This window comes from Chinchilla lanigera, unplaced genomic scaffold (genome assembly GCF_000276665.1).
Source record: "Chinchilla lanigera isolate Chin_1 unplaced genomic scaffold, ChiLan1.0 scaffold00153, whole genome shotgun sequence".
Classification (NCBI taxonomy): Eukaryota; Metazoa; Chordata; class Mammalia; order Rodentia; family Chinchillidae; genus Chinchilla; species Chinchilla lanigera.
Genome location: NW_004955554.1, coordinates 2,133,979 through 2,148,058, shown reverse-complemented (window position 1 = coordinate 2,148,058; position 14,080 = coordinate 2,133,979). Strand labels below are relative to the sequence as shown.

At 34.8% G+C, this 14,080-nt stretch overlaps 1 protein-coding gene across 1 annotated transcript in view; it reads left to right on the top strand.

Moving 5' to 3' along the window:
• Window positions 1–14,080, top strand: part of Fstl5 (follistatin-like 5) — a gene marked incomplete in the record, with an annotated part of 716,744 nt that overhangs the window by 276,283 nt on the left and 426,381 nt on the right. Inside the window, 1 exon segment of the mRNA XM_013508669.1 lies at window positions 5,911–6,159. Within this exon segment, the coding sequence (XP_013364123.1) occupies window positions 5,911–6,159 (249 nt within the window).

Sequence of the window (14,080 nt, the reverse complement as noted above, 5' to 3'; positions counted from 1 at the left end):
AAAAAAAAAATCTACTTCATGTTTTTAAAATCTAGTAACTAATTTAAGTATTAATAATGTTTTTTTAAATATGTTCAATTTATTCCAAAGTCTGAAATATTTTACAATCACCGATGATTTGGCATAGGTCTTTACTCTTACTATGTAGTCATCTATGAGAGAAAATGCTATTGTTTTATTGATACTAATCGACTTGTGTTTTTGTTATATGGATCAATATGGCTCCTAGAGGAGAGTGACCACTGACTGCTGAGCAAAAGAGAATACCTTTTCCCTTAAGGTTTCTCAAATCCCTTACTAAATTAAAACAATTTAAAAATATCCTGCTTCTAATTATCGCATGTCTTGGTTTTCTGAAAGAAGGTCATGCATTTGCACATGGCCCACCAGGTGTCTGTGTATCCCCTAACCACTGTCCTACCCCCATCAGGATATTCTTCCTGCTCAGCGAAGCTATTACAGAGTGAGGTTTCTTTGGCTTATATTCCATTTACATCTTTGAACCAAGGTATTTTTCCTTTTTTACAAGACAAAATTTGTAACAATAAATACAATAATAAGTTCAGAATGAATGAGATGGTAAGGTTGTGAGAGAATTCATGCCTTGTAGATAGGGCTCAGAAAGGGTGTGGTTACTAATTAGGAAAATAAACTTCACAGCTTTTGTAATTGAGGTCACACACTTAAGTTGGAAAGAGTTTTGGAATTGGATCTTAAAATTTTTCCATGTTTTCCCTTCAATTACACTTTAATGGAGAACATAAGTAATAATTGTTGTAATAAGTAATGGTTGTTGTCATCCTGGGTTTGATATCAAATCCTCTACTTTCTTGAAATATGACATGCAAAAGTATTCTCCTGGCAGACATTCAAATCATTACAGATAAACTACAATTTGAATAGGTTCTGTATGGGTTTTGTCTGGTTGTCCCCCCAGTGCTGCAGGCGGTCATGCAGAGCAGACCATTCAGAGGTGGCTGAATCTAGAACTTGTGATTGGTTCCTTGTCTGGGGATTGGGAATGTGAGTGCTACACCAGCCGGAGGGAGGCTAGCCTGCGTACAATATAAGGGAGGGAAAGAGGCTTGTTATCCGCTTCTGCTCTTGTTGCTTTGGCTGTCTTCCACGCTATGAACTGGAAGCTCTGTGCCATGCCACCCTGCCTTGGAGTCAGCTGATTATGGACTGAAATCTCTACAAACTGTGAGCTAAATAAACCTATCTTCTTTAATTTTGGGTGTTGAGTATTTTGTCTCAGCAGTGAGAGAAAAACAACTAAGACAGGCTCAGTACTTAAGTTTGCTCTTATTTATTTATTATGTATTTTTTATTTATCTTTTTTCATATTTACCTATTATTTAAAATATGTTAAGTGAAATATATCAGATGCACAAGCTTAGATATCACAGGGTTTCTCTTGTATGAGAAATCCAAGGCATGAAAGAGCAAAGGGACAGTTAGACAGTAGGTCACGGGGAAAGACTGCAGATCTTTTGCAGGTGCTAAGGTGGCCAAGAGATGGAGAGGGAGGGAACGGTACATAGGGAAACGGGAAGCAAAAAGGATGATGTATCACCTGCAAGTGCCAGCTGCCTGTGATGAATGTTGTCACTGTGTCCTGTGAACAAGTGCTAATGAAAATAACATACAATAAAGTGCTGCCCTGAAGTTGCCTGCAGGTCCCGTGTGTCATCCATAGGGAGTCAGGGAAGAAGGCTCCAAATCCGCGGAGCTCGGAAGGACAGGCTGCGCACATGGAGTGTCCTTCTGCCCCTGCTCTGAGACGCGCAGTCAGGCTGATTTGCTTTGACTGAGTTCAGAAAGCAGCTGCAGGAAACATAGGTCCCAATCATTAAAGGTCATGAAAATATCATGCTGTGTTCAATCTTCTGTGAGCGTTCCAGTCTCTGTTTGAACTACCCTGAAGTCTATGAGAATTTTAAGGACTTTAGAGTTTATAGTTAGCAAGGGGAAATTTGAGGTTTACAGTTTTTCCAAATGTGAGTAGCAAAATGTTACCAAATACTATATGTAATCCCACTACATAATGTGAGGGTCTTTCTTTTCCCTCCCTCCCTCCCTCCCTTCCTTCCTTCCTTCCTTTTTTTTTCTTTCCTTCTCTTTTTTCTAGCTGAGAAAGAAATTCTTATAAAATGGATGCTCTTAAAAATTTTACAAGTGCTATTTGGGCACATGCTTCAGGACTCCTGTGAATACATTTCCAATGAATTTTAGAAAATAGAATTATGAAAGGCAGATATTCATTTATTCCAATCATTTCTAGTCAATAGTATTCTAAGTGTGAAATCCATAACAAATGGTCATGCTTTATAATTATAATCACTACATTTGTGACACAAGTATTCTGGACCAGTCACATGATCTTCTTACTAATACAGCATTGTTAGTCTCATCATTATTATTATCTCCATCTTATTTATTCTTTTAAATGATGCTTATTGAGTTCTTACTATTTTCCAGTTAGATGAAGACACTTAGGCTTGAAAACTTTAATTGACTTTTAAAAAACCACACTTATTTGGGAATAAAAATAAAATATTCTGATTTTACAGCCAAATTTGTAATTATGAAAATGAAACAAAAGAAATCTAAAGCCTCAGTTTAAAAGCAATTTTAGCTGGGAGTGTAGCTCCATGGCGTAGCACCTGTCTGGCAAGCACGAAGTCCTGAGTTAAATTCCCAGTACGCCAAGAAAAAAGCAATTTCATATTTTGTGTGGTTTAGGCTATTTCTAGGTTATGTAAATATTATTTAAATTAGAGAATTTTAACTATGGGTTGTTTAATGCCGATAAACTATTGTTAAGTATTGTAGAGGAAATTCACTAAATATATTTCCCAGAAATTAGGATTCATTAGAACTGGGTTTTGCTAAACACTATTAGATGAAAGTGTGTTTTCCATACCATAAGGGAAATCTAAACAGTGTGTCAGTTACTGCTCATTTGACCCCTACAGTATCACACCCACAGCAATAGTAGCCTGGTAAGTCAGAAAAGTATGTAAGGAGAAAGAAAGAAGACTCAAATCCTGTTTTATGTCCCCAAACTTGTTCTTTTTACAAATTAAAGTTCATATTTATATGTTATATATTAACATAGAATGTTTATGTGACAATGCCTAAAATAACTCTACACTATAAATCAAATAATATGTTTGTATACTACAATAATGATTAAAGGTGGTTGGCTTACCAAAAGCTAGTTTCTCCCTCCTTATTTTGTTATTATTTTAGATGTAGCTTCAGTCTTTATTCTGCAGATTGTCAGTCTCCATATCTGCCTTCTGAACCTCCACTCCTCACACAACCTCAGCTTGTATGGGATGTGTCACCCCTTGACTTAAGGACTCACCCTCCTGAGGGGTATCCTACTTCTTTGTCTTTTCTTCCAGGAAACATTCAACCTAGTTTTACTCCTTTTGTAAGCCATGTGGAGAAACTGCTAATGTCTTTTCTTTTTATTTGTCCTACTACATATAAGAGGGGTTACATTTCTAAAAGTATTTCAGTATAGATCCATTCAACGTTAAGTACCTGTCTGATAAAGTTTATCTTATAGAAAGATTGAGGTGATATAGTTAAGTAGATAATCCCTAAAATAATTAATCAAGAATCTAAAAGACCATCTTTAGAATAATATAGAATTATTTTGTCTTTAAGTTTTTAATGTTTCAGATTGTTTGAATTTTTTATCGATTTTATTGTGCTGGGAAGACAGAGAAGTTAGAAATGATTTACCTGTTAAGTACATAATCAGTTTGGGATATAAATGTTATTTTATCAAGCTATAAGACAACAGGCTGTCAGTTCTTGATTAAAATTCATTTAGTAGGGTATCAGACTGAATGCACTTAAAAAACTTTGACATGTTAATTTGATTAAATAGATTTAAATTCAGCTGAAAGTTAAGTTCAGCATTAGTCATGGTTAATTACTGTCAGGAAGGATATGTTCTAGCTATTCATTTATAAAATATGAGCTTTGAGATTGCATATGAATTAATTAGATTCCCTTTAATTGTAGCAGCTATATGCAACACATAGCTTCTAGCTGATATAAAATATTTTATTAACTTCGAGAAAATGGACAGTATCCTCATACAAATTTGACAGGATCTAAGAAGAGAGAATCTGCAAAAGATGCACAGCAACATAAATACACCAGATACAACCCACTGTTACAGCAACACATCCCTCTGAGAAAGGAAACTTGCAGGAATTCAGAAAGCTGCATTAATTTGTGACTAAGTACAAAATGATTGAGCACTTCCAATGAACTTGAGCTTGTTATTGGAGAAGAAAATAAGATGCTATTAATGAATGTTAACTTATTTGATAATGAAAATATAAGGCATGGGCTTATATAACATGTACTGATGTGAGTGAGATCCCTGTGCTGGCATTTTAAACCCTATAAATGTTGAGTTAATAATTTTCTATGTCCTGTTACAAATACAAGGGAAAGTTTTCCTCATTCAAATCAGTCATTATTTGTAGCCATAATTGACATAGTTAAGGACTTTTGTTTTTAATGGGGTACATTTGGTAAGAGAAAAAACTTTACATAAATTAAATTTGATCTTATTTGAACAAAGAATGATTGATGAACTGGGGAGCACTCAAAACCAGAAGATGTTTGGGGGGTTCCAAACCTATGTGTGAAGTGGTTATAGGTGTCAAGTGCTGTGATGAGACCTTTATTCGGTTTGGACAAGGTCTGATCAGTGGACTGCCTGTGACTTCCTGGAGCTACTGCTTCTTCTTGGTGTAGAGCCAGATATTTGTTACAAAAATATATACACTAAACTGAGTTTTTGTTTATTAACACACTAAATTTGTGTGCTGCTTTTTATTTAAGTACAAAGTTGGAGACAGCCTCAGGTTTCATGCTATTTAGTTTAGCCTATTGAACATTAGAAAGTGAAAAAAAAACAACAACCAAAAAACCATGTCCAATATTATATTAATTAAGTTAATCAAACACTGCTAATATTTCCACATATTTCTTTCTAGTATCTTCCAAATACTTGCATTATCTTTATGATTTTGATTATAATGTTAATGTATCACCTTTTCCACTACAGTATTTCATAAATGTACTTTGTCTTTTCCTTAGTAGTATACCTACTTTAATTGTAAATTGAGATTCCACTGGTCACAGAAGTAGCTGCACCAGCATCACTCAAGACCCTATTGAAACAAACATTTTGGATGTACAAACAATTTCCAGTACTGTCAGAAAATATAAATCAGCTAATTTTAAAGCTACACGATCATGATTTTAATTTTGCTAATTTAAATTTGATATGGAAACACATGTATCAATATGAAAATAAATTTAGGGTATGAACTGCATTTATAAGGAAAATAAAACTGATTTTTGAAATTTTCTTTCTTTCTATATATCTCCAATTAAATTAGTTTCAGAAGAGGTTATAATAATGACTAATACTCAAATGAAACTTTACATATGTAAAGCCTTTTAATCTTGACAAAGCTATGAAGACTTACTACCATATCCTTATGTTACCTCTGAGGAAATGACTTGGACCTGTGTCAGGTGCCTACCTGAGGTCCTGAGGTTTGCAGGTAGTGACATGCAGTGTAGACTCTGGATCCAAATCTGTGTTCTTACTCATTATGACGTTGCTGCGGAGAGGTTTCAAAGCTGTGTGCATCACAGCGCGGCGAGGGGAGGTGACTGCTCCAGGAGAGAAGTGTGAAGTAATGTGGAGAGAACTTTGCAAAGTTCATTCGTGAGATTCGATACAAATCTCTTCTCCACCAAAACAACACTGGAACTCAGATTATATTACAATTGTTTTAGAACATATTTTTATTTGATACTTTAAAATGCATAGAGACCAAATAATTTTCTATTTATTTTCAGGATTCCTGATTCCAGATGACCCGTTTGGATCTTGTGAGAATAAGTACTGTGGCTTGGGAAGGCACTGTGTGATCAGCAAAGAGACCCGGCAGGCGGAGTGTGCCTGCATGGACATTTGCAGGCAGCACTACAAACCCGTGTGTGGCTCCGATGGAGAATTCTATGAAAACCACTGTGAAGTGCACAGAGCTGCCTGCCTCAAGAGACAGAAGATTACCATTGTCCATGGCGAAGACTGCTTCTTCAAAGGTAAAAGCAGGGCGAGCCTGAAGTGCCGCTTCCTGTTTCCTCCCTACTTTCTGCTTGTTCCCTGCTTTCCAACTTTATAGTTTCATATCAGCAAATATCTAACATCAGCAAAGGAAAACAATGAGGTTATACCAAGAAGCAGCAGTGTATGACAGTTTACATGGATACAGTTCTGATATTCAGCTCTGAGAATAAAGCTGGCCAAAATGTGACTCACAATTTAATATAGCTGTGGGCATTGTACCATGTGGCTTCCCAATACAGTTTTCCTAGGGATACAGGGTGGCCAATTCAGTCTCCAGGCCAAACCCACCTGGTGAAAAGCACCTGGAGTGGCATGAGAGAAGTGACTGCCAAGCCACGCTGTGAGCGTACTGCCCTTCATCCTGATTAGAAGTGATAGCTTCCGTGCACACCACATTGTCCATCTTATATGGAAGCTGCAATTGCTCACTGAAATAACTGGCAAGGACTCATATCAAATTTGGGCAGTCAATCTGAGATGACAATACAGTTCATAAGAAATTTAAAGTATTAAAATGTACTTGAAATGAGTTCTATTGAAAAATTCTTCTGGAGAAATTAGATACATATTTTAATGTATTTTATAAATAGATCATCAAATAGTTTTTAACAGTGTTTATTTATAAATCCGTTGTTTATGATGGCAAGTATATTTTCTTATTAATAGTTATGACCTATTTTGAAGTTCTAGAGTTAATTATATAAAACTTCCATCATCCTAGAAGGTCAGTGATCAACCTGCTTTCTAGGCTTGGGTTCTAATATCCATTTTCTCAAAATGTTCTTTAAGTAGCTTTGTATTTAAAATACTCTGTGATTGTTTATTCTTAAATTTATGGCTGAAATGTGATGTTATTATACTACATTTGCTCAGTTACAGGGCACCTGAATTCATGAACTAAATTCTTTCCACAATTCTGGTCACCAACCGAATTGACAATTTGAATGAAATTCAGTGGTTAGGTTCAATGTTGACCTTATGGGGATATTTGTTTCAGTTCTTGTCCAATTTAGTTTCCGACCAGAATCCTGGAAAGAATTAAGTTTGTGAACTGAGATACCACATATTTTGGTGAACTAAAGATGAAAAATGATTTTTCAATATTGGCAAAAATGTATTGTATCCATATTGATAGAAATGACACACAGGGCTTTTCAAATGATGTAAGACACAATGCATTATAGTCAGCATAGCTACGAGAAGCTCCACATAATTGGTGTAAAATTATGTTTATTTACCATAAGGAATTATGTACAATTTAAATATATATTCAGAGAATGTTTTCATACTAGATTATCTTCTTTCACCAAAATGTAGCAAATTCTTTGGCTTCAAGTTCAGTTCATTCTGCTTTCTATCAAATATATTTCATTTATATTTAAAATATGTTCTATTTTCATTGCACTTTGATGCTCACAGAATAGTTTTCTATAATTTTGAGCTGAGATGGTACAATTAAATCGTTCTACTGATGCATGATATAATAACATTGAGTAAATAGTATCCACTAATGTGAGCATATTAAGATAGACTCATATGCCCCTGCTAAGGTCATATTTACCTGATACCCAGTAATCACTTATATGAAAATACATGACATTAAATACATGTGGGAAAATATTCTGGTACAGTTGATGTTAATTTTATAGCTGGATACTTAGGCATAATGGTCACTCTGTCTCACTCTCTCCTAATGTATACACACACAATCACATATGTATCATTGTGAAATAGATAAAAAGTGACATACATTATCTTCATTATGGATTTCTTTCATACAACAATGGTTTAAAGCTTTTACCCTTTAGGCTTACAATAAGCACAATTATTAGATTTGTGTTTGCATCAAGATACTTTCCCATCACTCATATATGAAAATTTTCTTTATATTATCCGGATAATTTACCAAGAGTTAGAATGTTTTCCAAGTCTCAGGAATTGTGGATTTTCTTCTTATTTGTTTTGCTGTTTTACCTAAGAGACAGGAAACTCATGAAATTATTTTAGCATGAAAGGAATAAATAATATAGGACAAAACCAACTGCCTGTCTGATTATTGTACATTTGGCCAAGTTTGGGATGTACAAGAAGATTCTGTAAAGCTGAAGGCCTGACATTATTGTCATGACTAAAGTTAATTCTGTGATAGGGCTTTATTTTCTGTGACTTTTAAGGAATTTATGTTGTTTCCTTTAATGACTCAATGGAAGAAACAAATCAAAGTATTGAATCTAATAACCACAAAGATTTATAGTAATTAGATATTGTCCAATACAAGAACAAAACAAATCAAACAGAAAACACTTTGCTGCTTCGGAACCAATTGGAGGTGTATGTGGAAACCTGAGATTGCAGGTCATCGAATGAGAACCTATGGACCAAACCCAGACCAGTCTTTTTCATTTATTTATTTATTTTACTAAATGTACTCTATCCTTAGTTTTTCTTTTTTTTGCTGGACCACAGTTTCACCCATCTCTTTAGTACTATTGCACTATAAAAGGAAAGTTGAATACGATAATTGAGTGAGAGATCTTATGGTAGACAAAACATAAATATTTTCATCTAAATCTTTCCATAAAGAGTTTATTGACCTCCACTTTAAAAAATTACTGATACCTTACAACTCATTGTTTAAAATATTAGGTCTTTACTATTCTGTAGCTCTTTGACTATTGCTTTCTAACTAGACAGATTCATATGGTGAAGTTGAAATTAACACATGCAAAAATGAGTGAAAATAAAACAGGAAAACTGAATGAATTCAATGTACTGGGTTTGAAATATCCTGCAGTTTGAAAAATGTTACCACTGGGAGAAATTGGGTGAGTCCCTAGTTTTCTGTACTATGTCTTACAAATGCATATAAGTTTACAATTATCTCAAAATAATAATAAAAATTTAATACAAATGAAGACTATTAGAACATATTTTAAAAGTTTTAAAGAGGGTAACACTTTATTACTTATTTGCACTTTAAGGTAAACCCCATTTGTTTCACATCTGATATATATTTTGCATTAATATGTAAAATACTACAATAGATTGTATAACCATATTCACTGATTCATTAATTTTAAATTGAAATCCAGGGGAGAAACATCTTTATCTCTATGTTGAAATATTTTGCATATTATAAGTAGTACATATGTTCTTCTGATTTGTACTAAAAATTGAAATGCCTCCTAAGAATTTTCTTTAATGATATATGGCTTGTAGACCTATAGATTAAATAATGCGTCTATAGATAGAATATTTTCCTTATTTCCACTCACAGGGAGTTGGTCATGAGATACATAGCTATAGGATATAGAATATTGTACCATTTGTTTATTAGCATCACATACTTTGTGGTGATGTACAGCATAACATAAGTAATCCTGTTTTATACTGTGCTTAGCTATTTATTTCTATAAGAGAATTTGGCCTTGAAGTCAGTTCTCCAAAAGGGCTTTTTAACTGCTGAAATTCACATCAGCACTTATACCCAGTACAATCTCCTCTACCCCTGACATCATATCAGTCTGCCACACACAGCAGAATTTACTTACTCAGAGCATAGATGTTAGCTGGGGTAAGAAACCTCAGTGTGTAACCTATGGGAAAATGAAGAGGGAATTAAACCTTTTTATGAGAAAGTCAATTGAACAGAAACTCTTTTGCCATTTACCGTGCCAAGAATAAAACTGCCATAAAGGTAAATGTTCTGTGCACTTAAATGTGTCGCAAACAGTAACAACTTGGGAAATACGGTTGTTACAGCTGTGTGTGCACTATTTGAATCAGATTTGACAATAAACGTAGTTGGAAGAGGCATTCATATTCCATTTTTAATTTTTTTAAAACGGCTTTTTAAAGAAGAGAACTGTAGAAATTAGGCTATGAAAATTGGGCTGACAATGGCATTGGAAAATCTATCAGTAAATATGTGCTAATCCATAAGTTCTATATGTTGATTTTTTTATGTCTTAAGAGCCTTTATCCTACCATTTACAGAAAAGTAACAATCTAAATAAATAAGCTTTGAAAAATCATACTAGTACTCCTGTTTTGGTGTTAGTCAGTATTATTCAATTGAAAGCTCTAGCTGACAGCGAGATTGATACGTTGGACAGTGATGAATGTAGTTTCAATCCTTCAAGGCCAGAATGCTAACATCTGAATCTGCAAGCCTCTGAGTATGTATCAAAACCAATTTGATTAATCCCTTAAGTTAAGATGGATCTATGTTAAAATTTTCTAATTTGGACAATATGAAATCAATTGAATTGTTTCATTTTTATAAAGAGCTTTGAATTTAACATTTAATCAAACATTTTGTTGCCTTTTTCTACATTAATTAGAACATGAAAGAAAAAATCATAGACAGTGCCCAGTACTGGACAAACTTTAGGTGCCTTATAATACACACATCACAGGGTCCCCACTTGTTCCTAAAATCATATCAAATGCCCCTCCTTCACTGGATTTTGAAAACTCTATAAAATATTTGCTAACTTCACCATATTTTGTGTATTAAATAAATCACAGATGACTTTATTAAATATGCCATAGATGATTGACATGTAATCTATAATATGAGAAATGATCTAAATAGTTGACTAATGGTTATGTTGAATAGTCATTTATTTGATGACTAGAGTCGAGCTACTCGACAAGCGTATTCAAAGTGTCCTCAGGTCTTGGGATGTAGCTCAGTGGTAGAGCACTTGCCTTGCGTGTTTGCGGCTCTGGGTTTGATGTCTATGCAGCATGAAGATATGAAGAACAAGAGAGTGAGGGCAGCACGAGGGCAAGGGCAGTTGCCAGCAATACTACTCACAATAAACTGCACGTTATTCATTTTGAATCACTTTTACAAATATTGTATTATTAAGTCCTCGTTATATCAAGCCTGCTTACAAAAGGTAAGTAGACTGGATTTTTTTTTTTCTTAAAAATCTTATGACTACATGTTTGTAGCACGTAATGTTTGCATTCCTTGTATGGAGTTGGTACCTGTACATCACATATCTTAATTCCATCTTTCTACCTCTTTCCCTCCTGTCCTGGGTGATCTGTCACTTGTTCACAGCGGTCAGGGCTGACCTGGGACAGGAGCTCAGGCTCTGAGCTCCTCCTGAAGAACAGGTCTCCAAGTTCTCTGCTCCCGTCTCCACTCCTGTAATAATAACCTTTCTGTGCTCATGGTCCAAAAGGTCCACCTTTTGCAGGGACTCCACTGTGAATATTTGAAATCAGTTGGAGACACTTGTCCTCTGTGCAATTCATAAAAATAAAACCATGCATACAGCACAGTTCTTAACCAATTGAATAAAGAACACTATGATAAGTAACCTGAGGACTTAAGATGATTTATAACTGCTCTTCTGATTTTAATAAAATTTAAGACTTGAATCTGTGAAGTTATACCCTTTTTAGGTTTAAATTAGCTTAAATCCTTGCACCTGGTAAGATTATCATAGAGCTGATTTGCCACTGTATAATAGACTAATTGATGATAGTCTTTTGTTCTGATTTTAGAAAAGTATATTTAAAGAAAAAACAACTTTGAAAATATGTATGTTATTGATTGATATTTGAAAAACTTTTACTTTTTCTTACCCTTTTCCTTAATGATTGCTTAATTTTGCTTATATGAGCAATAGAACATCTATTAAATTAATAATGCACTACTTTATTCTTCTCTTATACCTCCAATAATGTTACAATTTGACCAGTGCATTTATTGTTACATTTAATTTCTGTCAAATTTTTCTCTGTAGCATATTGAAATTAAATTTAACTTTTGAGTATTTCGATAGTCTTTTTTAACAAATCAAACACTTCATCATTTTTCCTAGTTGTAGTTGTAATGTGAGTAAGCTATGTTATTTCATGTTTTCTATGGGTGTATTGATTTTCTATTAAAAGCTACTTGCACAGTGTTCTAAAATGACAGGCAATTTCATTAGTTTAAATAATTTTTCTTTTGCCTTAAGGATTTTCAACTATTGTACTAGTCATTACTTCTCATAGACACTGTAATATATTCCTTTTCTCAGTATCCCATTTTTCAATATGTTGAATGTAAAACATCTGTAACTATTGCATTTGAAAACTTTTCATTGATTGCACTCAGCATATGTAATTGGAGATAAAATGGTCTGGAAAATGCATTGAAATTTTTCTCTATTAGTACACATTACATTTCTTTTAAAATTCCTTTTGAAGAAAGATATTCAGAGATATTTCAGAGATTTTCTAAAATTCATTAATGGCAAAAATTTTAAACCAAGTTGGAAAAGCGAAAAGCTTTGCATATTACTCCTCAGTCAGTTGTATGGGAACAGGCTTGGTCAGAATCGTATTTAACAGTGGACACTCGGCACTGTGCAGTGCAGTGGAGGAGCGTGGCTGATTAGCACCGTCGCCCTTAGACACTGCCTACGAGAAGTGCAAGACCTTCAGATCAATTAATAAGGGTTTGAACGGGTTTGCTTCAGTGATATGAAATCAGTTTGTTTTAGTTCAAAACCAAAACATATATATTATAATTACTGATTGCACCCAAATGCAATTTAAAACTAACACTGTAATTAGAAATTAAAACTACAATTTTAATTGAAAGCTAAAATTTCCCAAGTTTCTTTCTCAGTTACTCAGAATTAGTTATATCCAGGTAGATATTTTTTTGAGATTGTCATCAATTTCATTGTAATTCTATGATTTAGAAACCCATAAAAATGTGTGGAAATATACTAGCGATAACACTTGCTAACAGAAGAGCAACTTCAGCCAGGTGTGGGAATGAAAACCTGTAATCCCAGCACTCTGAGAGGCTGTCAGGATCACTGTGAGTTCGAGGCCAGCCTAGGCTGCATACTGAGATCAAGGCCAGCATGAACTACACAGTGAGACCCTGTCTGAAACAAACAAATCAACAAACAGCAAAAAAAAAAAAAAACCCAGAAGGACGACTTCATTGCTACGAGGTGAAAGAACATACAGGAGGATACAGACATAGAAGCTAGCGAAATCATAATTTCCATTTGAGGTCAGAATAATAAATTAAGAATCTTGCTGATTCATAAAATAGCAAGTAAAGTGATTTCACTTATAAGCCAGTTAAATAGAAAGATTAAACAAGCACGGGTTTTGAAAATTTCTATGTTTAGGTTAGATTAGAGCTCCTCAGTTCAGAGCAGCAAGGCAGAAGCGTGGGGCTCGATTAAGATCGTGCTGTGGTTGCCAGAAGAAAATAGAAATGGTGCCCTGATTTCATCTAAAATGACAGAAGAGTAACTGGCAAACGTTTTCAGACTGCCTGGAAGATTTTGTTATGGGTTGGACATGGAGTTTTAAATAATTAAAGGAATTAACTAAGCATAAGATGATTGAGGATCTATCACTGAACCATGGAGTGCTGTGGTCTCAGGGGTTGCACATGCATGTGAGGGGTGTGTGGGCCTGCACACAAACACTTAAGGTGAATTAAACTTGAATGCTTCTAAAGTCACCAAAAGAAAATACCACTTGTGCAGCTGGGCCTGGTTCTGGACAGCAACCAGGCCCAGGAGATGCGCAGTTAGGAATACAGGTTTGTTAATAGAAGGAGGGACAAAGCCAGGGGACACAAGTGGCTGAAAGGAAGCCGAGAGTGAGTGCACGTTAGCAAAGCCAAGGAAAGAATTTCTGTGCGTTTCATCCTTCAGAGGTCAGAAGCCGAGGAGGAGCAAGCAAGGGAGAGAGCTGCATCCTCACTGGTGAGGCAGGATGGAAGTCACGAGCACAGATTCACAGAGATGAATATGAATTGTAAGGAGGACAAAGCTATGAGCTGGGTTACATATTGCAAAAGTCAGGTGCGATGAAGATTCGGAAATGAGCGCTGATTGGTGAAGGTCGGAACACAGT